At 48.6% G+C, this 23,334-nt stretch overlaps 2 protein-coding genes across 3 annotated transcripts in view; one reads left to right on the forward strand and one right to left on the reverse strand.

Annotated features, from left to right (window-relative positions):
- Pde6a (phosphodiesterase 6A) overlaps positions 1–8,825 on the forward strand; it is a 75,606-nt gene extending 66,781 nt beyond the window's left edge. For both annotated transcript variants that reach the window (XM_090331075.1, XM_090331076.1), the window contains 5 exons: positions 3,366–3,429; positions 3,698–3,772; positions 5,130–5,213; positions 6,719–6,866; positions 8,719–8,825. In XM_090331075.1, the coding sequence (XP_090187201.1) occupies positions 3,366–3,429; positions 3,698–3,772; positions 5,130–5,213; positions 6,719–6,866; positions 8,719–8,795 (448 nt within the window). In that variant the 3' untranslated portion in view covers positions 8,796–8,825. The remainder of the gene's footprint in view (positions 1–3,365; positions 3,430–3,697; positions 3,773–5,129; positions 5,214–6,718; positions 6,867–8,718) is intronic.
- A 7,061-nt stretch (positions 8,826–15,886) lies between these two features.
- Positions 15,887–23,334, reverse strand: part of Ppargc1b (PPARG coactivator 1 beta) — a 106,236-nt gene continuing 98,788 nt past the window's right edge. The window contains exons 9-12 of the mRNA XM_090331241.1: positions 21,777–21,852; positions 20,535–20,656; positions 18,763–18,917; positions 15,887–17,932 (exon numbers count right to left, since the gene is read on the reverse strand). Of these exons, the coding sequence (XP_090187367.1) occupies positions 17,832–17,932; positions 18,763–18,917; positions 20,535–20,656; positions 21,777–21,852 (454 nt within the window). The 3' untranslated portion in view covers positions 15,887–17,831. The remainder of the gene's footprint in view (positions 17,933–18,762; positions 18,918–20,534; positions 20,657–21,776; positions 21,853–23,334) is intronic.

A 23,334-nucleotide genomic window follows, 5' to 3' on the forward strand; every position in this document is an offset into this window, starting at 1 on the left:
AACTACCACTTTAAAATTCACTCAGTAATTGATTTTTTTCTTTTCTTCGTGTGTGTATGTGTGTGTGTGTGTGTGTATGTGTGTGTGTGTGTGTGTGCAGTTCAGCAGTACTAGAGATTAAACTCAGGGCTTCCATCTTCTTGGGTTGGAATTCTACTACTGCAGCTATGCTTCCAGCTCTCAGTAACTAACTTTTAAAAAATAAAAATAAAGGGATGAGATGTGGTTCAAGTGGTAGAGCACCTACCTAACAAATGCAAGGCCCTGAGTAAAAAAAAAAATCAAACTTTTCTGAATGTTTCGGGCTTTAGGGCTTCGGTGCCAGTGTTCTCACTGCCTGGAATATGTTTCTCTCTCTTTCTCTCTCTCTCTCTCTCTCTCTCTCTCTCTCTCTCTCTCTCTCTCTCTCTCTCACTATTAGCTACACTACATATCTACACATCCTATAGTTGTCAACTCAAGGGACACTTCCACAGGGAAGCCCGCCTTGATTTCCTAATCCACCTTCTATTAGCTTCATAAGTGCAACTCCCTTTTCTCAGTGGTAGGAAGTGGTAGAGTGCTAGTCTTGAGCAAAAAGGCTCAGGGATGGACAGAGCCCAGGCCCTGAGTTCAAGCCCTCCAACAGACCCTCACCCCCCCAAAAAAAAATATCGTACCACTGAGTCAAGCACCAGTGGATTACAATTACAATCCTAGCTATTTTAGAGGCTGAAAATTAGAAGGATTTTAGTTCAAGGCTAGCTCCAGCAGCAGCATTCTTTTTTTTTTTTTTTCCTTTTTTGCCAGTCCTGGGCTTGGGCTCATGGCCTGAACACTGTCCTTGGACTTTCTCAAGGCTAGAGCTCTACCACTTGAGCCTCAGCACCACTTCCAGCTTTTTGCTTTGTATGTGGTACTGAGGAATTGAACCCGGGTCTTTGTGCATGCTAGGCAAGCACTTTAACCACTAGGCCAAACTCCTGGCCCCCATCAGAAGCATTCTTAAGACTTCTCTATAGATGGGTATGATGGCCCTCAAGCTACATGGGTATGTGGGAGGCCGAGATTTGGACCAAAGTTCTATGCCAGAAAAGTCTGAAGACTCCATCTCAAGACAAGGCAGCCAGCCCCAGGTTGCCTGCCTGTGATCCCACAAAGGACAAGAAGCCCAGTATTCTAGGGGGCACCGGCCCACCCAGACATGGGCATGTTTCAAGTCCCTTCTCTCTGGGCGACTTTAGTGCCTGGGGGTTTGCACTGGATTTTCTAGGGCCCTGGCATCCTTTCCCCAACACACACACTCAGACACACAATCCCTGTCCAGAAAACACTTGGGTGTGTTTCCCTGGCCTCTGGGGTGTTTCTTGTGTGCTCCTTCAAACAAGGGAAACAAACATCCAGTTCTCCTCTGGAGCCACAGCCACAGACTTCACAAGTGGACAGTGGGCAGGTACCAGGAAGCGGGGAGGGGGGGGCGTTCCACAGAGCATTGCTGCACTTACTAGTGCACCAACCTAACATTAAGCATAAGGCATATGTGATAGAGTTACATAAAGCTTCTATGAAATGTATGCATTTCTCATATTTTTCTTTTCTTTCTTACTTTCTTTTCTTTTTTTGTCAGTCCTGGCTTGAGCTCAGGGCCTGAGCACTGTCCTTGGGTTTTCTCAAGGCTAGAGCTCTACCACTTGAACCTCAGCACCACTTCTGGCTTTTTCTATGTATGTGGTACCAAGGATTCAAATCTGGGTCTTCATGCATGCTAGGCAAGCATTCTACCAGTAGGCCAAACTCCTGGACCATGTATGCATTTCTGAAAGCTTAACAATCTATTTATCTGTTTAAACTTGTTAATCTTCTGTGAGTGACCAGTTTATATATATATATATATATATATATATACATACATACACACACATATATATATCATATATGTGTATACATATACCATATATATGTGTATGTGTATATATATACTATCTTCTTTTATAATGATAAAATCATCCATAAAAAACAGTTTAGTTGAGTCCCAGCATTCTCCATCTTCTCTGCACCCCAGTGCCTGCCCAGCTGTCTCCCTAAGCTAGCATTCCTCCACCTAAATATGCCTCTTTGAATCCCCTGCTCCCTCCTCTTGTTTCTGTTCTTTGTCATTGTGACCTGACCTTTCAGTTGTAAACTAAGTCTGGGGGGAGAATGCCTATCTTGTCTTTCCAACAGTGAGACTCCTTTGAAGGCTTTCTCTCTGCCTCCTTTCTTCCTTCCTCTTCTGTCCTCTGCCCTTTACCCACAGCAGCTGGTCACCTTGTTATGACACCTAGTGTTTTCAACCAGGCCTATCGTCTCCCCATGGAGAAAATGAAGCTCTTGCAGAAGGAGTCAAAGATCTTAGCGCTGCCGTGTATGGCCCTCCAATCACACTGTTTATCTGTCAGATTAGAAAAAGAAATTTGAACTGAGCATGGTGGCTCACACCTGTAATCCTAGCTACTCAGGAGGCAGAGACCTGAGGATTGCAGTTCAAAGCCAGCCCGGGGGGTGGGGGAGTGGGAGGGGGGAGTCCATGAGACTCTTATCTTCAATTAATCACCAGAAAGCAGGAAGTGGCATTGTGGGGCTCAAGAGGTAGGGTGGTAGCCTTGAACTGAAGAGCTCAGAGACAATACCCAGTCCCCAGACTTCAAGCCCCATGTCCAACAAAAGAAAAAGGAAAGAGAAATTTGCAATGGACTCATTAGAGGAAAAGAAATGTCTAAAAAGGATCTTCAGAAGCTGGGAGCAGTAGTGAGAAAAGGGTCAAGAGACATTGCTTTAAACTGGTCAGAGAGGAGAGACCGCGCATGTGCGGTATGACTCAAATGAAATGGAGAGATGGGCTTGGTGGTTCTCCGCTGGAATCCCAGCGCCTTGGGAGGTATAGGTAGGCCTGCAGGTAAAAAGCTGAGGCTCCATCCAAAGAATAACTAAAGCCTAAAGGGCTGCCTAGCAGTGTGGGGCCCTTAGTTCAAACATATATATATATATATATAATGTACATAAGTAAATTTAATTGATGGTTATCACCTGATCAGTGTGCCTGGAGGATAATAACTACCTGATGTATTTGCTGTGTGCATACTGTAGGCACTACACAGTTTTAAAGATCTCAGCTCATTTACTCTTATCCACTGTGAAGGAAGTACCATTATAGATAGGAAAAAGACATTTCGAGAGGATGGATTCCTGGCCCCTCTGCTAGAGGTGACCCCAAAGCTCACCTTGGATGGAGAAGTGAGCTCTTTCCTCACCACGGGGAGAGACAGGAGAGAGCAATGGAACTGACAGTGTGTGTGGCTTTAAATGTCCCTGGACTGATTGAGAATGGCCGTCTCCTGTGTCTCCAGGGCCATGATGATGACAGCCTGTGACCTCTCAGCCATCACCAAACCCTGGGAGGTACAGAGCAAGGTAGGGACTCCTCTGTGGCTAGGAGGAGGGGACACACTTGTCCAGAGCCAGCCCGGATGGCAGGGACACAGAAATCACTTGGACTCTCCAGTGAGAAGGAACGGGGGCACATTGATCATTTTTGCCGAGTTGGAAATTGGAAATGAAAGTGAGGTGGGGCCAGGGGGAGGAGGAGTGGAGCTGGGACTCTGTGTGTGTTGTGTGTGTGTGTGTGTGTGTGTGTGTGTGTGTGTGTGTGTGTGTTTACTTTGGGGTCTATCCGCTGCAGGTAGCTCTGCTGGTAGCTGCTGAATTCTGGGAGCAAGGTGACCTGGAGCGCACGGTACTGCAACAGAATCCCATTGTGAGTAGACTGGGGGAGGGGGAGGGGGAGGGAGGAGGGAGGGGGAGGGGATCCTGAAGTTAGATGCCTAGATCAGTGTGAAAACAGTCACTGGGTGTGTGAGCCTGCTTATCATAATCATGACTTTTCCCCTACTGTAGAGGTTCTCTAAGGGCAGCGTCCTGACCAACCTCATTCCTTAGGTTAGAGAAGCAAATTCATTGTTAGAACTAGCAAAGCTTAGAGATGGAAAGTCTTAGGCCCCGCCCCCCCCACCAGGGCTGGGCGGGGCAGCAGAGTTCTGACAAGGCCTCTTGAGCAGAGTGCCACCAGTGGGGCCCTGAACGCAGAAGGAAGCAGAGAGTTCCAGAGTAGACACTAAAAGTTCGGTTGCTCTTGGAATTCTGGAAGTCATTTTTATTTTAGTATGTTTTACTTTTGGACTGGTACTGGGACTTGAATTCAGAACCTGGGTATTTTTGCTGAAGGCTGACACTCTACCACTATTGGCTTTTTGGTGGTTCATTGGCGGTAAGAGACTCATGGACTTTCCTGCCTGGGCTAGCTTTGAACCTTAATCTTCAGATCTCAGCCTCCTGAGTAGCTAGGATTATAGTCCTGAGTTTAAATGGAAGTTTATTTCAAATAAATCCCTAACATTGTCCTTTCATCTACAAATATTTTAAGGCTGTATCTCTAAGAGGCAATATCTTATTACAAACAAAAAAGCAGACAGACAACCACGTACCATCCTCACACTCAGAAAATTGGTAACATTACTTTTTAATATCAGCTAATTCCTAGTCTGCTTATTTTAACCTGATGGGGTGGGGGGGGGGGCACAATCCCTCCAATTGTCAAGTCCCTTAAGTCTCCTTTAATGGGTTCAGATCTCCTGAACTTTTTTTTTTTTTGGTTGTTTGTTTTGGGTGTGCCATTTATTCCTTGAAGACAATGGGTCTTTTGTTGTAAAGAGGCTCCCACATTCTTCTCTTCCCCCCATTTCCTACTAATTGCAGGTCAGATTTGGAAGCTTGATAGATTTACTTTGATTTTTTTTGCCAGTCCTGGGCTTGAGCTCAGGGCCTGAGCACTGTCCTTGGACTTTCTCAAGGCTAGAGCTCTACCACTTGAGCCTCAGCACCACTTCCGGCTTTTTTCTATGTACATGGTGCCGAGGAATCGAACCCGGGTCTTCATGCATGCTAGGCAAGCACTTCAACCACTAGGCCAAACTCTCGGCCCTTACTTTGATTTTTTTTTCTAGTTCTTCTTTCTTCCCTTTTCCTTCCCTCCCTCTCTCCACGCATGCCCTTTAGCAAGAATGTGGTAAACCCTCTTAGTACCCACTGTAGTTAATTCTTTCTCTCCCTGCCAGCCCATGATGGACAGAAACAAGGCAGATGAGCTCCCTAAGCTACAAGTTGGCTTCATTGACTTTGTCTGTACCTTTGTCTATAAGGTAGGCATGAAGCTTCCTCAGACCCAAAGAAATGCCTTTCCTAAACCAGAGGTCCTGAAGAAACCACCTTGGCAAGTTTTGGGGTACTTTATAAAGTTCTTTTTACCTCCAACAGCTCTTAGTTCTCAGGACAGCTCTGTTGGGTTGGGTGTTGAGTTCCGAGGTTGACGCCTGGAGCCTGGCATATGCTAGTTGCTCAATAAATGACCAAGGGACCAGTGACATGGTTCAGACACAATGCCATCACGTGGGATGATCTTGGATTTTTTATTTAACCTCTTGTTCAAGGTTAGTCTTGCTCTTGAGCAAACCACTGCCTCCCAGATCCACTATGCAACTCCCCCCCCCCCCCAATTAAAGATGGGAGATGAGAAAGTCTGGACCCTTGCCTGAGGCCACGAGGCAGGATTGGGTTGGGACTCTTGGGGCCTAGTCCAGTGCTCTCTGCTGGGCAAGGTGATGTACCCACGGAGACTTCACCCACAGTGTGTGGCCATCTTTATGTTTGGAGTCCCAGGACCACCAAGAATCATCTCGACACCTGATTCCACTCAACAAATACTGACATCTCTGAGCCCCCGAAGCCCAGGGGCCCCATCAGTGTCACCCAGAGGACCAGGCAGCCAACACCTCCTCTGCCTCTGAGAGACAGACAAAGGGGGTGACGAAAGCAAGAGGGATGTGGAGGAGAGGGCTTGGGCAGCTCACAGGCACTCAGCTGAGCCAGGGTGGGAAGAGAAGAGCTTCTCCCAGTAAGTGAGGCCCCTTGGGGGTCTTGGGGAGGTGCAGAGGCTGAGCTCTGGCAAGGGGGAACACTGGGGAGCTAAGACTTGAGGCTGTGGGGGCTCAGGACAGTGAAGGGCAGAAGGCTCCATGCAGGAATGAGGGAGTTGTGTGGATTAGAGACAGCTCACTCCGGGGCCCAGCATTTCCGATGGGGTTGTGTCTTGAGTCCGGAAACTGGCGCAAGACCCCTGCTGTCTGTCTGTCTGTCTGTCTGTCTGTCTGTCATCTTCTGTCATTTATCAACCACCTTGTCATCTAACTGTCATGTATCATCGACCTACCTATGAATCTCGGTCATCTATCATCAGTCTATCCCTTATTTATCATTTATTATTTATCATTCTCTTGATACTGACCTACCATTTATCTATTATCAGTCTACCAGGTATCAGCCATTTATCTTTACCTATCATCAATCTACCATGTACCTAATCAATATTTTATCTATCAATCATCTATTTATCGTCTACTAACCTACTATTTGCATATCATCTAACACCTATCACCTAGCATTTCCTAGCATCAATCTATCATGTATCTCTCTGTTATTTGTCCATCCTCCATCATCTGTCTTTGAGCTCCCTGTCTCATTTATCTCTCCTCAATCCACCATCTATGGATCTTTGATCTAGCCATCTGCCTTCTATTATCTGTCAATCATCTGTCTAGCCATCCGGCCATCATCTGTCCCTCATCCATCTGTCACCCCTCCCTGTCAGGAATTCTCCCGCTTCCACGAGGAGATCACCCCCATGCTGGACGGGATAACCAACAACCGCAAAGAGTGGAAGACACTGGCGGATGAGTACGAGGCCAAGATGAAGGCGCTGGATGAGGAGAAGCAGAGGAAGCAGGGTGCCAGGCCAGGTAGGCAGAGAGGAGGACAGAGTCCCATTCATGCTCCCACCCGAGCACACAAGGTGCCGGGGCCATGGAGGTACTGTCCCATTCTGTGAAGGAGGACACTGAGGTCGGCAGAGGGGACATAAATGGCTCCGTCTCACAGCCAGTCAGTCAGGGCAGAACCTGGTTCCCAGGCTGAAGCTGAGGGAGACTGTGGGCCAAGCCAGTGAGTGCTTCCTCTCAACACACAGCACCCCGATCCTCAGGCCTCGGCTCCCCTAAGGAGGAAAATGTAGAAGTCTCTGTTGGAAGGAATTTCAGAAGCCACAATTGAAGCCTTCTACCTAACACTCGATTCCTGTCTCTACCATGAGCCTCTGCTTGTATACGACAGTGACAGAGGGCTTTCTACCCACACAGCAACACAAAGGTTTTCCTTGCTGGGCATTGACTCACACCTGTCACCCCAGCTCCTCAGGAAGCTGAGATCTGAGAACTGTGGTTTGAAGCCAACCCAGGCAGGAAAGTCCGTAAGATGCTTATCTCCAATGAACCAGCAAAAAGCCAAAATGAAGGTGTGGCTCAAGTGGTAGAGCTCCAGTGAGTGAAAAGGTCATTTGAGGGTGGGAGATTCTCAGTGCAGGCCCCCCAAACTGGCAAAAATAAAAAAATTAAAAAGGAAAGAAAGATTTCCCTTAAACTTACATTGCTTTGACTTGCAAATTCTCAAGGCTGCCCCATGCTAGCAAGTGCCCATTTAGGCCACCTCACACTTCCCAGAGCAGAGCCGAGCTGGGGACGTGGCTGTCCATGAAAGAGCTGTATATGAGGAGGACAATGGGCAGAGGAGGACAGCAGAATTGGGCAAGGACCAGCAGCCTACCCTGCAGGAGCCAGAATTCAGCTAGGACAAGAAAGGGGAGTTGTTGATTCCACGCCATCCCTGCCCTTCCAGCTGGGTGTTTTCTTCAGTTGTTGGGCCTGGCTTCTGCCAGGGCTCAAGTGTGTCTTTCCAGTTGCCCTTGTCTTCTACTCAGCAGCAGGTGTGCAAACACACGGCCTGATCAGCAGCAGGCTTTGTGCAAATCTGTGAATCGTGGCCCATGTTTCTTGGATTAAATTTCTCATGCTTTCTTCTTTTTTTTTTTAAATGGGCTGAGAATTGAACATAAGGGCTTTACCTCTGAGCTACACCCTAGACCGCGCGTGTGTGTGTGTGTGTGTGTGTGTGTGTGCGTGTGCAGAACTTGAATTCACACAACTTGCTCTCACTCAGCTTTTTTGCTCAAGGCTGGTCCTCTGACACTTGAGCCACAATTCCACTATGCCTTTATGGCTTTTTGCTGATTACTTCGAGATAAACGTCTCATCAAAGATTTTCCTTTCCGGGCTGGCTTCAAATCATGATCCTCAGATCTCAGGCTCTTGAGTAGCTAAGAATACAGGCATGAGCTATCTCTCACTGTCTTTGCATTTTTCTTTAAAACCTGAATTGGTTGTCCATGTTTCCACATGGGACAGCTTTCATTTACACCTGCAGCTTCCTTGCTTTCCTCTTTCAGACTGGCTAGTCTTGTGTTCCTGCACACCCAGTGAGCACTGCCTTCCTGAGATGGCACAGGCCCTCTCCACATCATCACTATGTCCCACCACCCCCATGTCTTCCTAACATCCATGCCAGGGCTGGTCACCAATTGCCATCCCGGGCTTCTACGTGTCTCAGAGAAGGGAACCTTTGTTGGGCCACTCAGTCTCCTGACCTCTGCTCTGCCTTCTGCTGGGCGATTATCTTTTGGTCTCTGAAAGCCAGTAGGTCACAGGGCAGTGGACTGGACCCTCCTCTCACTGCTTTGTTGTCTGTCCTGTTGGATTCCAGCCGCATCTGGAGACCAGCCCGCCGGGAACCCCGCGCCAGGGGCCGCTCCTGCATCCAAGTCCTGCTGCGTCCAGTGAAGCTGGGCACTGCCCGCAGAGTGCCGCCCTGCCAAGAGGGAGCTCATACCAGTGGAAAAACCTCACACCGTCTCTAGAAGCAAAGGGTTCATCTCAGGATTTAAGAATTTAAGAACTGGAGAATTTAGCCGACATGTCATTTAGTATTATAGCTTTCTTTTTGGACTTAAAAATTGTCTGTTGAAGCTGGATGCTGGTGGCTCACGCCCATTCTCCTAGCTACTCAGGGGCCTGAGATCTGAGGATTTCAGCCCCATCATCGATTTATCAGAGAAGACCCCAGGGTGTGTGTGTGTGTGTGTGTACATACTGGGGCTTGAATTTATGGCTATATACGTTGACTAAGCTTTTTCTGCTCAACACGGGCGCTCTACCACTTGTGCCACACCTCTGCTTCCAGCTTTTTGCTGGTCTCCCAGATTTGTCTATGTGGAATGGCTTCAACTGGGATTCTCAGATCTCAGCCATCTGAGTAGCTAGGATTACAGGCATGAATCTCCACAACGGTGCCAGGTTTGTTGTTTGTTTCTGAAGAATAACTTCACTGTTTAATCCTGACTAATCTCCAATTTGAGATTCTCCTGCTTCCACCTCTCCAGTGTGTGCAGCTATGCCTGGCCTCACTCAGGGTTTGCCCCAAACTCCCCAAAACTCTTGGTTGGCTCTTCAGGCTTGCCTTGCATAACAGCTCTTCCTCTAAAATGACTTATTTTTTTTTATTTGGTTTTGCTGGTTATTTTAGACATGGAGTCTCACAAACTTTTCTACCTGGTTTGGCTGTGACCCTTGATACTCTAGATTTCAGCCTTCTAGATAGCTAGGATTATAGGAGTGAGCCACTGGCTCCTGGCCCTAGGTTTGTTTTTTGAGATTAAAGACTTCCTAAAATTTCCTCTGGGATGGCCTTGATGCTGTCCTTTCTATTTCTGCCTCCAGAATAGCTAGGATTACAGGGATGAGCTCCTGCACCCAGAGAAGCGCTGGTCTCTTAAGCTATATGTAGCAGTTAGGTGGACAGGTAAGGGAAAAGAAATAAATGACTCTGAGGATCAGGCTCGTGGTGGCACTGACTGTTATGACATTCTGAGTCCCTGGACAGGTTTGTTCTGCGTATTCTCTCCTTCCCAGTGAGGTAGCAGTACCCGCCATGCCTCACACAGGACTATGGCAAGTACAAATGAGAGTGTGTGCGCAGACACTCAGCCAGAAAGGGGCGAAATGGAGATTCAAGGCAAAGCCGCTTTAGAACCCAGAGGGCTTTGGAGTGCATCTAAACAAATTCGCCTGCTTCCTGGTCCAGGGAGCTGGGAGCAAAAGAGGTAGTATGTTCAAGATCACACAAGACACAGCTGTGAGGGGAGCTGAGTGTCCATTGCGGGACAGGCTCTAAAGCTGCCACTTCAGTCCTTGTACTCAGAAATTCCTGGCCCCTGGCCAGTGGGCCAAGCGCCGGCTATGGACAGAGTGGTCCCATCTTCTCCTACTTTCCTTTTTTTATCTAGTTAATGTGGAAAGGGGTAAATACAATCACAGGACTCTCACTCTACCAGGAAGTTCTGCCCTGCAGTTCAAACACCTCCTTCATTTACTTTAACGGGAAGAATAATCTATTTACTTCCAAAATAGAACACCTCAATGGTGAGAATGTTTGTGTATGGCTTGACAACTTGAAATTAGTCTGTCTGGAATTGGGGGTGGAACGGGTTTTGCTTGCATGTCCTTCTCCCCTGAGGCTTTCACTTTCTGGGGCTGATGGGTTCCTTGCACACACACTGCACTTGAAGATAGGTTAGAGAGTTGGGGTGCAGCTCAAAGGGAAAGTGCTTGTTTAGCATGTACAAGGGTCTACATTTGATTCCTGGGACTGCAAAAAAAAAAAGAAAAAGAAAAGAAAACATAAACACAGTTAAAGCTTTAGAGAAAAATAAGGGTTAAACCCTTTGAAGCATGAATTCTCTCTCTCTCTCTTTCACACACACACACACACACACACACACACACACACACACACACACACACACACACCTGAATCTTGGTAGAGGCTGTTTGCTTGCCCCACCCGTCGGTGCCCTGTCTGCGTGGCACCCACCTCAGATTTGCTCTCCATGAGCCTGTGAATAGAAAGAGTTGTGCCACTGTGAACTGAAACCTTTGTGTAAATATAGAGCACATTTATTTAGTGTGCCTGTGTGAAATAGCTGGTACATCAAAACAAGAAAGTCTTTCTTTGTTCAGGAAATGGTAGAACTTTCTAAAACATCATGGTTAGGAGTCAATGGTAGAGGGCACACCAGGCTAAGCAAGAACAAGGCTGAGTTCAAATCCCAGGGTCAACCAAATAAAAAAAATAAGTCATTTTAGAGGAAGAGCTGTTATGCAAGGCAAGCCTGAAGAGTTATTATGAACTCTGAAAAGTGTGAAGGAGGAAGGAAGAGCCAACCAAGAGTTTTGGGGAGTTTGGGGCAAACCCTGAGTGAGGCCAGGCATAGCTGCACACACTGGAGAGGTGGAAGCAGGAGAATCTCAAATTGGAGATTAGTCAGGATTAAACAGTGAAGTTATTCTTCAGAAACAAACAACAAACCTGGCACCGTTGTGGAGATTCATGCCTGTAATCCTAGCTACTCAGATGGCTGAGATCTGAGAATCCCAGTTGAAGCCATTCCACATAGACAAATCTGGGAGACCAGCAAAAAGCTGGAAGCAGAGGTGTGGCACAAGTGGTAGAGCGCCCGTGTTGAGCAGAAAAAGCTTAGTCAAAGTATATAGCCATGAATTCAAGCCCCAGTATGTACACACACACACACACACACACACACACACACACACACACACACCCTGGGGTCTTCTCTGATAAATCGGTGATGGGGCTGAAATCTCTCCTTCATGTTGGCAGCTATAGTGGCCCTCGATCACCTCACAGGACCAATAAAGAAAGACACATCTGGGCAAGGCTGGGGTGGCATTTTCTCTTTAATCTCCATAGTGTATTTGTTCGGTTTATTTATAAGCAGATCACTTCACTATTTACAGTACATGAGCATAGAGATTCTACAGTTTTTGTGATGTAAACAGTAACTCCACAGTGGGAGCTTGAGAAGAGAAGCCAGTTCGGAAGTATTTACAGACGTTAAAATAGAACTTTATACTCACAGAATAATAAGACATAGAGCAATTTGGTTAAATCATCTATGAAACTATAGAATCTGACAATGTACAAATACAGGAAAACATTTTCTCATTTAGAAGGTAAGACAAACAAATCACATCAGAAATAAAACAGAGACAATGACAACCACAATAATTAAAAGCAAAGAAGCTTTCTTCCTTGCCCCATACAGATAAAGTATTTATATAAATAAGGACACAACCCAACAAAATGGAAAAAAATATATAAAAATCCTCTACCAATTAAAAAAAATAGCAAAACTAAAAACTTGATTCTCAATCATTAGCAGTGTCCTTTAAAAAATTAAAATTTAGCTCTCTATTATAAATAACAAAGCAGATGTGTCCCTCTGTGTAGGTGAAATTCTTGCACCTTTCTCAAGAAATGCATCAATGTAATCACACACACACACACACACACACACACACACACACACACACACAGCCTTTTACTCACTCACCCCAGGCTACAGTTACCTGTTAACTTCCTAATAAATAATGCCCCCTGCAGTAGTACCTCTGGGAATGGCCACCCTTCTCAAGTTCAGCCATTCCCTAGTTTGACCCTGTTGCAGAGCCAGAAAAACCCCTGACCCCCTATTGCTCAGAATTCTCTAGGCTGTATGGTCACATCAAGAGAAAAAAGATTTAGAGTCCACGATTTGAAGATGTTGGAAGAGACCACAGAGACCTCGTGGCCCAGCCAAGTAAGGCTAACTTCAGGTGCCTGCTCTTGAAATCTGCGGGCGGAGCAGCATCTCGTATTGGTTTCTGCCCTGGCAGCTGCCTCTGGAGGAAGTACAGGCCCTAGGCCAAAGCTCACAACATGGCATGGGAGGTGGTGGGGGTGGGGGTGGGGGATGCATGTGAATTCTGAAACAGATTACACAGAGCCAGGCTTCTGGGTGGCAATCCACCCCGGACCCCATCTGGAAGTCCACGTGGTCCACTGCCCTGTCCACTGCCACCCCCTCCCCACGCCATGCTCCCTGTGAGATTGCCAACCTGTTCCAATTGGAATCAGAATGTCCCCCAGGAAACAAAGTTGGGAGTCGTTTATGACTTTATTCCTAATAAACACATTGGATAAGATTTTTAAATACAAAGTACAAAAACAAAAGCTCAAAAAGATCTATTGGCTATTTGTAGACCGTGTCAAAGGTCATGGCAGAGTCCCCATCCCCCACCTCCCACCCCCATTCTCACATCCAACCTCTCTGATGGACAGCAGTGGACTGTGGCCAGCTAGCCGAGGGCCACTGAGCAAGACCTGCAGCTATAGTAGACCCACCCCACCACCACCCCAGGGGGCCCATCTACTCGGCCCACAGGATAGCTAGTGCATTTCTTGAAGTGCATGGGAGTCTAAGTGGCTGCTTCTAGAACCTTCTGACGCTTTGGGTGAGCTCTGAGAACACTTGACAGTTCGCTCATACCATTGGGTGTCATTCGCAAATTAGTGCAGGCAGCAGGGTGGCAGGCCTAAAGGATTGACATGCCTAGTGTTCTGGTGGCTGTGGATGCAGCCTTCAGCCACTAGATGGCGACCACATATGGATAAGGCAAAGTGTGTAGAGGCGGACACTGACCAATCCCCTCACGAGGACACACAGCACAAAGCTGGCCAAGTGGATAAGGAGACTCGGCAAGACTTCCTTGGAGAATCCTCTTACTAAAAAGTAAACGTGGAGAGGCTTTGATACACAGATTCCTCTGGGAGGCACTGCCACACAGAGCAGGAATTCACTGCCTGCAAAACTGTTTCCCAAGCCCAACATCTGGGCAGGTGGCTTTCTGTATTCTCGCTGGACATGCAAGGCATTGTGATGACATTTTGAAAATCTGTACCCACCCCCAAAACACAAAGGCCCTGTCACCACTGCTATACACTAAAGAAACAAGAAAGCCAAAGCTGCCTAAGCATATGCAGTGTGACCCGTGCCTTCTGTTGTCCCATATGCTTTCCAATCGTTTAAAGAAATGTGTGAAAGTGCCTAAGTTAAACCATTTGGGGACACAAAAGTGTATTGCTAATGTTGTCTGAGGACAAGACAGAGACAGCTAAGCAGTCACAACATTCAGATTATAAGCTGTTCAGTAAGGACGATGCCACAATGAATACAAGATTGGGGTTGTGTCACCTCACCCAGCTGGATCCCTGTGAGAAACTATGGCTTGAATCTGTCCCTGCGAGCTGGCCTCCTCATACAAGTCAGCTCAGCCAGGACTGCGTGGACTGACCCTGTAGCTGGCTGGTGACCTTGAAGAGAACCCTCCCCGTGAAGGGACTGGGTACACCAGGTATGGGAGCTGGAGATATCACCCAGCTGTAGCAGTTGCCAGCTCAGCAAACAGGAGCCTAAGGTCACATCTCAAGTAAGAAACCTTGGAATTTCTAGCTCCAAAATGGCTTAGATGAGTTAAATGATTTGCCCAACAACCCATTTCAATCAGCTGGGCTTTCTTCAGCCTTTCTACAAACAGAGGTATCAAGATAGAAATCCATCATTCCAGCATAGACAAAGGCCTGGCCCTATGTGAATTCTTTCTCCCCTCTCAGTCCGGCCCCTTTCCTGAGCCCCTGCCCCAGTCTCTGAGAACATCTCAGATAGCCTAAGGAGCCCGGCATCTGCCAGAGGAGAAATGGCACCAGGCTAAAGGGTGGGGCTTTTCTCAAAGTGCTGTGACTGGCTAGTGCAAAGGCCCCTCACCCTGAAACTGGCCCCAGGGCTCTTTCCACTTTTGGGGCATCACTGGGCATATGAGTTACCAGCTCCCAGGCTTCCCCTTCATTTACCCTGTACCCCAGAATCTGCAAAACAGCCGTGGAGTCCATCTCTATGAGCAAGGCCTTCAGGGGCTTTGGCACCCATGTTCCTATATTGCACTGAAACTTGTAGGCGCCCTTCTTCCCCAGTAGTGAGGGAGAGAGGTCCTTCTTTGGCCAACAAAACCATTTGCTTCAGCTGATTTACTACATTGCATTTCTCTCCTTGGTCGCATCTCATACTCATACTCAGATATGCACTTCACTGAACTGGGAGCAAATGCTAAAGCTCAAATACTAGGACATCCTTCTCGAAAGCTGATTCTCCAGTGGGGTACCTTTAGAGGGATTCTTAGAGAGGTACCCCATCTTGCAAGATGTGGACTCAGCTGAGAGATGACGTGAGCTCTGGATGGAACTGTCCACACAGGACTGGCTGGTCTCCCAGTGCTTTCCTCTACGCCTGCTCACCACCTGCCCATCAATCAAGGCAGAGATACACACACACACACACACACACACACACACATATGTGTGTGTATATATACACACACACACATATATATATATATACACATATACACATATTGAGGAGAGATCACCCTCAAAAAGCCCACCATTAAGGCTCTAAGCCGAAGACATCTTTTGTGTCTGTGTATGTGTATGCATACGTGTGGGACTGTAATGGGGCGTGAACTCAGGGTCTGGATGCTGTCTCAGCTTTTCTTTTCCTTTTTTTTTTTTTTTTGGCTCAAGGCTAGTACTCTACCACTTGAGCCATACCTTCACATCTGGAGTTTTGCTGGTTCATTAGAGATTACGAGTCTCACAGACTTTTCTGCCCAGGGTTGGTTTAAAACCATGATCTTCAGATCCCACAGTAGCTAGGATTACAGGTATGAGCCACTGCTGCCTGGCTCCACCAAGTGTATCATACTGTCTCTCTTGCCTTGTCAGGATTGGGCAATGAATCTTGGAGGCTGGGAACATTCCTTCCCCTTTCACCTATACTGGGAGCCCTGGTGCTTGCTCTTTCATGCTTCAAGATTGCCAGGCAGGTGTGGCACTAGTGGGTGCTTTTTAACTCCAAGCAGTTTTCTAGTTGGGGACAATCGGGTGGGGTGGGGAGTGAGGCCTTTGCTGCAATCCATCCTTTACCTCTTTGATGCATTTTCCTTCAGTAACCCGAGTCCTTCACAGGGAGGATTCGGATTCAGCCTTGTATTGACTGAGGAAGGAGGTGGAAGAATTCCACTTAATGGTTGGGCCGGCCATTTCTGAAAAACATCAGCACAGCACAGAGATGACTGCGAGCCTGCCCGGCCTGCGTGCCATCACCAGGCCCACAGGAAGCCGGCGGTGACCACATGTAAACATCATGGAATGCGAACACTAGGACAGTGCTAGGAGGAGGTGGTTGCCAATGGTGGCTGCTCCCGCTGGGTTACCCTGGTAACTGCCCCACAGCACCCAGTGGGGTTCCAGATGGAGGCTGCCTGCAGGGCTGCTCAGCTTCAGAACTGGCGGCCTCTCTGTACAGAGGAAGTGGTGGGAAAAGGCAGCTTCCGCTGACCCACAGGGGAGGACGGAGAGACTCTTCCTTCACCAGGCCAAGATGGAGCCCCTGGCAACTGAGGAAGAAGGAAGAGGAGGAGCTCTGGGATCCTCTGGACAGGTGCTTGCACACTCTGAGGCCCGGGGAGGAAGAGGACATAGCACAATTACAAAAGGCTCTGCAGGTCAGAATGGGTCAGAACTCGCCCAACTCTCCAGACTGTGAATGGAGCCTCATGTAACCAGGGCTTCGTAGAGGCAGAGGAATCTCAGTTCCATTCTCTTCCATGACCATTTCTTGTGTCTCTCAAGTGCTCCACAGTGAACAGCTGCTATACAGGAACTCACAAGGCCTCCTGAGACAAGCCCAGTGAAAATGCCTATGTCTCCAAGCCACAGGATCACACAGGGTGTCAAAGTTGAGGGCCACCCAGCATATGCTAGGGCTGGAATTCACCTAAAGAGCTGCTGAGTCAACTGCTTGTTAACTCAGGGGAGCCCACGGGCTTCTCGCCGAACTCCCCTGGACCACACACCCTAAGCTGTCCACTTTACCCCAGCTGCTTCCCTCAGCAGGAGGCACAAGCCTGGTGTAGGTCCCTGCTCTGCCTGCTCATACACCACGGGACTTTGGGCAAGATGTTGTCACCTCTCAGGGACCTGTCTGCTTCCCCTGGAGGACAGGACTACTGCAGGTCAGCAGGTCACCCCACCACTGCTCCTTACAAGGTACTCGAGTGCTCTGAGCACTGACAGGAACTCTCTAAGTATGGCAGGAGATGTCAATTCATCTAAACTTGCTGAAAGTAAGAGACAGAGTAGGGCTTGGCACGGGAAGTCTAGAAAGCTCTCTCCACCACTGCTGGCTGTAGTTGTAGCCTCTGCTCCTGGGGACCAGCCCAGCACCTTCAGAGTTATCTGACCAGGGGAGCAGCGAAGCTCAATAGCAAACACCTCATGACAGTGCATAGTCAAAAAACAAACAAACAAAAATCAAGGAAGCAATACAATAACCCCGAGCACAGTACATCTGAGCCATAAATACGTTATTTGAAGGATATACTTTTTTGTTGTTCTTCAATTAAAAATGAGTTTATAGTCCTGATTCTATTCACAAATAGCAATTTCATTAGCACATACTACAGACAGATGCTACAGTGAACACACGGCGAGTCTACGGGGAGGAAGTCAGTCGGGCGGTAGAGAAACAGGGCCACCGACCCAGCACTTGGTTCGAGGTGCACCCAGGACAAAACCTGCTGGAAGCAAGGACACTAATGTGGCAGTAGAATGTCAACACCATGAAACTCACAGACAGAAGCAGCTTTGTTCAATGTAAACATTGATTGTTTTTTTTTAAAGGAAAGGACAGCAGTTCTAAGTCTCTCTCTCTCTCTCTCTCTCTCTCTCTCTCTCTCTCTCTCTCGTGTTCTCTCACGCTCGCTCGCTCACTCTCCTTCTCATATACTTATTTCTTTGAAAACGTAAACATATTGGAAGGGCCTTGTCTGAGGTATTGAGGTATTCCTCGAAGGTTAAGGCTGTTATCAGTGCAGGCTCTGCTGGGCTTCCTTCAGTAAGCTGTCAAAATCCATGGCTTCATACTTGCTTTTCCCAGACACAGGAGGGGCCTCTTCACAAGTGGGATCTGGAGGTCAGTGAGGAGAAGGCAGTGAGCTACTTGAAAGAGGCCACGGGACTGCCAGCTCTTCCGGGAAGGGTCGGCCTAGGGGTGAGCCCTGAGCCTCCCCTGCCATCTTCCCTGTCACAAGATGACATCTCTGCCATGTCATCCATGTCTCAAGGCTTCAGTGGCCCTGTTTGTTAAGGGGACCCCGAACTAGGGCACCTTCAAACCCTTTCCCAGCCAGCGTTCTAGAATTCCACTTCCTCTGACCCCTTCCCACCTTTACTTCTCCATTGCGGAGTCACAAAAGGAACACTAACAAAGCTGGAATCCCTATTCTGTATAGACAGGGAAACTGAGTCCCATACAACGGACCACTGCTGGTCAACCCTATACCATGTAAGGTTGTGCTTTGCATAACTATTTCTTCATTGTACTTTCTTATTGTCCCCAGATGACAAGGGTATGATGGCAGGATTGCTACACTGTGGTCCATTAGTGGGCACAGCTACTGCCTGGTCAGAATGGCCATGGGATAAATGGTCTTTCGTGGAGCACGGGCCGCACAGCCATGGCTCTACCAGCTGTGAGCACAGGGCATCTGCTAGGAGCGTGAATAGCCTGACACTCTGTCTTTGGTCCCAGTGACAAGACACAACAAGACAGACAGAAGAAAAGCAAGATGGTGGATTCAGGCAATGTAGTGTAGAGTTCTACCGCTCAGCAGGCACACAGGCTCAGCGGTGGGGCTATGCATCCAGAAGGGCTGTCAGACTGGATGGCATTACAGGAAGTTGCTCTCCCTCACGCTCTGGGTCTTAGCAGAGGCTGATGGAGCCCTGCATGCTTACCATAGTTGGTGTATCTGGGCCAGCGGAAGTGGCGGAACCCTCCATAGCTCAGCTGCAAGGAAGGCTCATTGCGCTTCCTCAGCGTCCCGCCGTTCCTCAGGGAGAGTGCTGCGTGCTCTGAACACCGGAAGGTGATGAAGCCATGCTTCTCACCTCTGCAGAGAGAGGACAAGGGAGGGGATCCTAAACAGCCTAGCCAAAAGCCACAGTGACTTAGTACCCGTGCACATGAATCCTCCCTCAAAACGAGCCACAGTGCACTCCATTTCTGAAGTGTGGGAAAGCAGAGGAGCCGATTTGCTCAGGGTCTGTCTGGAATTAGCCATCATACTCTGTGTCACACCCTCTTTACGTGGCTTTATGACCTAGGGGCTGTCACCTCCACCTCCCCAGGAAGAAGCAGGCTCCATGCAGCTCTGTGGCTTTGGAACCCAGGTCTCCCTGACATTAAAGTGAATGGTTCCTCCTCTTCCTCCTCCTCCTCCTCCTCCTCCCTTCCTTCCTTTTCTTCCTTGTTTTTTAGCTGTACTTGGGTTTTGGACTCAGAGTCTTGCAATTGCTAGGCAGGTACTGAGGGAGGCCTCTAGCTCTTTTATTTGCTTTCATTGCTTGAAGAAAGTTTCAGATTTATGCCTGAGCGAACCCAGACTGTCATCTTCCTATTTATACTTCCTATAGAGCTGGAATGAGACGTACATGCCATGTACCAGGTTTTTATTGGTTGACATGAATTCTCATGGACTTTTTGACAGGATTGGTCTTGAACCATGTATCTCCCAACCTCAGCTTCTGAGTAGCCAGGATTACAGTGTGAGCCACTGGCTTGGCATATTTGTTTTAATAGTAGCCAACCTCATAGGCAGGAAGTGTATACAGAGATTAATTCCTTGCTAAAGTTTGGTATTATCAAGTCAGAATAAGAAAACCCTAATACTGCAGTTTGCAGATGTACTGGAGATAATTTAGAAAGATTTCAAAGCCGACAAAACTTTGACATCTCAATTACCTTTTCATAGGAAACTAGTTTTTTGTTGTTGTTTTGGGCAGAGTCCCTGACAGATAAAACCCTCCCTCTCTGTGTGAGTCAGGAAAACCCAGGGCTGCCTAGCAGAATGAGAGAAACAGAGGCTGAGCACAACATGGGGTGCAGCTTGGAGTCACAGCTCACGTAGATCCCAGGGCAAGCTGGTCTTTAAATTCCCGAAGGCCAGCCGCTGCCCTGCACTGTCTCTGGGACAAAGGCCCTGCCATGCACTCGGGGGGGGGGGGGAGCTCCCTTCCTGGTTCTGCCACCAACACCACTGATCAGGTAACTTGTCTGACTCCCCATAAGGGGAGATCAATAGAAAGAGGAGGCTGAGATCTAAAGACTGAGGTTTGAAACCCGCCCTGACAGTTAAGTCCATGAGACTTCTATCAATAATCAACCAGCAAAAAGCCAGAAGTGGAGGTATGGTACAAGTGGTAGTGCACCAGCCTTGAGCTGAAAAGCTAAGGAACCAGAGCCTAGGTCCTGAGTTCAAACCCTAGTACTGGCCCAAAAGAAGAAAGAAGAGGGTGGAACAATTGTACAGAATCAGCCTAGAATTTAGCAAAATATCCCCATGCCATCACTGGTCATCCAATTATCATGGTCCCTGGCCTAATCCTTGTCCTGGCTTTCTGGATCTAAACTATGGATCATGTCCCATTTGTGCCACACATCTTCTCAGGCCCCTTCTGTGTGCCCAGCCCTGGGTGGGGACTTTGTCCTTCCTGGAGCCCTCACTCACCTCTTACTTCTCGTCAGCACCTGGCATTCTACAATCTCTCCAAACACCTCAAAGCGCCGCTTCAGCTCTCTCGAGCTCATATCGCTGGAGAGATTCCGGACATATACCACGCGGCCTTCGCCCTGCTCGAGAGGGGACAGAGAGGGATCTGGTCACTGCTCCCTGTAACCTCTGGTGGAGCAGGAAAAGACAAGGGTATCCTCCATGCCAGAGTGCCGGTTTCGGTCAATGCAGGCCACAGGGTATGGGAGGGGAGGCGCTGCACACTCTGGCAGGAGTTAAGGGAGGGTTAAAGGGGCAGAGGCACCAGGTTATTGGAGACACTGCCCCAGATCCTGGCTGTCCTTTTCCTCCCTCTGGCCCCAGTAATTTGGGGTAGTCTCTTCCCAACCACCTACGGATGCTCCCGCTCCTCTTGACAGTCCCAACACAACGGCTTGGTCAGACATTGTAGTCCTGGTGTTGTTCATTTCACCCTGCTTAGCTCAGGCCTGGATTCCACCATTGGCTTGTTTGGGGGCCTCTCGTCTTCTCTCCTCTGCCTCAATGATGGGACTGGGCCTTCATCCATCTCCTACATCACTGTCACCCACTGCCAAACCCTGGGGATCCGAGAAGCTGTGCTGCGCTTGGTCTGTGGTTTTACACGCGGGCAGATACTTCTGGGGTTCACATCCCTCGAAGCACCACCACATTCAATGCTTGCACATCACGTGATTGCTCGCTGTCCGTTGTTCCTGCCCTGCCTTCCCTCTCTCCTCCCTGGAGGTTGGACTGTGCTGCCACCGGGGCTTGCAACACACTATGTGCTCAGCTTTGTGCAGCCCTGAGGCAGGTGTTGTAGACAGGCTCTGGGAGGGTAGGGAGGAAGGAGGGGCTCCCTTGGTCTTTGAACCCTGGCCAACTCTTCCAGGTACCAATGAGGGAACTGTGGTTTAAGGGGGCTAAGGGCCCTCAAAGTCACGCAGAGGGGTGGCATGTGACCCATTCAGCCTGGGGCTATCCCCAGTGACTCCCAACTACCCCATTGTCTTCTCAGGACTCCCCCCTGAGCCTGAGAACCTGAGCACTAAGTTGCTACCAGCTGTATACTTCATGGTCAGTCTATTGGCTATGCTTCTCATGGCATCCCCTCTGGTGGCTGCTGGTAACCCTTGTGATTTTCAAATGAGAGAAACACAGTGCACCCTGCAAGCACTGTCCTCACTTCAGCTCACCCCATTTCGGGGCCCCATCACTTACAATGGCCTTTTCCCGCCGCTTCCTGGCATGCCGGATGCCTGAGGTTCCATCCGAACCGGGCCCTCTGCTCTCACACCTGTCGGTGAACAAGCACAGCACAGGCTCTCACTCTTGAGATGGAGTGTGGAGACGGGGTGTGGGGGGAGCCAGCCCCCTAACACAAGGGCTTCTCTAGGGCAGAAGTACTCAGGCTCCCTCCTGCAGAACTCTCTCCCTTCACCCAGGAAAGCCCTGGGCTGCTATGGATTTGAAGATAGGGACACAGGTCTTCCACCAGTTCGGAGTGCTAATTATCCGCCTTTCCTGCCATGGGGTCAGGGGAACGATACTTCCCTACATGCCAAATGTGAAGTTCAGTTCAAGACCGATTTTCCTAAAATTTGTTAGGGAACCATGCAGTGCTAGAAGCAAGGCCTCTGCTCTGGAACCACTGGTTCTCACTCCAGCCAGGACCAGCTCTGCCCAGCACAGCGCCTGCTCCTACCCAGTCCTCTGTGTGGCTCTGAACTGCACAGCTGAGCCTACCCACCCCCCCCCCCAGTGCCATCTCCCCTGTACCATTCCACATAGCCCCTCCAGGCTGAGTTCTTAAGAACCAGCTCAGAGCTTTGCAGCATGCAGGAGGCTGAGGCTGAAGGATCACTAAATTGGAAGCCAACCTGGACTACAAAGCAAGCAACTTGAGGACAGGAACATAGGCTCTTAGAATGGAGTAGCCCATGTTCAAATCCTGGTCCCGCCATGTCCCTGCTGGGTGGCCTTGGCCTATGTATGTCAGCCATAGCCATTCTACTTTCTCCACCTGTCAACTGGGGGTCATCACCTGTGCCCCCTCCTTGGCCATTTGTGAGGCACAAGTCAGAAAAACGCACATAAATGCCCAACATAAGAATTACCCTATTAGATGTTTGCTATGTTTTTCTATTGAATCTTTCTGAGCCTCTACTTACTCATCTATAAAATGGGATGAGAGGCAGCTGGGGCCTTGCAAATACATCAGTGAGGATCAGATAGAATCACAGAAGGGACGTATGGGGACATTAATGTGATAGAATATGCTGGGGGTGGGGGGTAGTTGACTATGGTTGCAGCACTGGGGAGGCAGAGGCAGAAGGATTCCAAAACTGGAGATCTAGCCTCAAAATTCAATCAACTGCTCTAGACTAAAGGATTATCATTCATTTGTAATAGTGTGGGCACTCTACTGAGTGAGTGTTGGGAGAGGAAGGGACCAAAAGAGAATGGGAAAATTGATTTGTGCTGTTAAACCAATCTCGACATGCTTCCTGTTGATGGAGAGGTGGCAATGAGGAAGGACTAGGTCTAAGGAAGGCTGAGTCGTTATCAGGTTGGTCAGATATCAATTCCTGCCTGGCAGGGACAGCTCTTTACCAGTGAGCACAAACAGGCAGGACTGCTGGTGGCTCACACCTGAATTCCTAGCTGCTCAGGAGGATAAGATCTGAGGATCGTGGCTCAAAGCCAGCCTGGGCAGGAACATCTGGGACTCTTATCAATAAACTACTCAGTAAAAGCTGGTAGTGGAGTTGTGGTTCAA

Source organism: Megascapheus bottae, chromosome 4, assembly GCF_031878675.1.
Source record: "Megascapheus bottae isolate mThoBot1 chromosome 4, mThoBot2.hap1, whole genome shotgun sequence".
Lineage (NCBI taxonomy): Eukaryota > Metazoa > Chordata > Mammalia > Rodentia > Geomyidae > Megascapheus > Megascapheus bottae.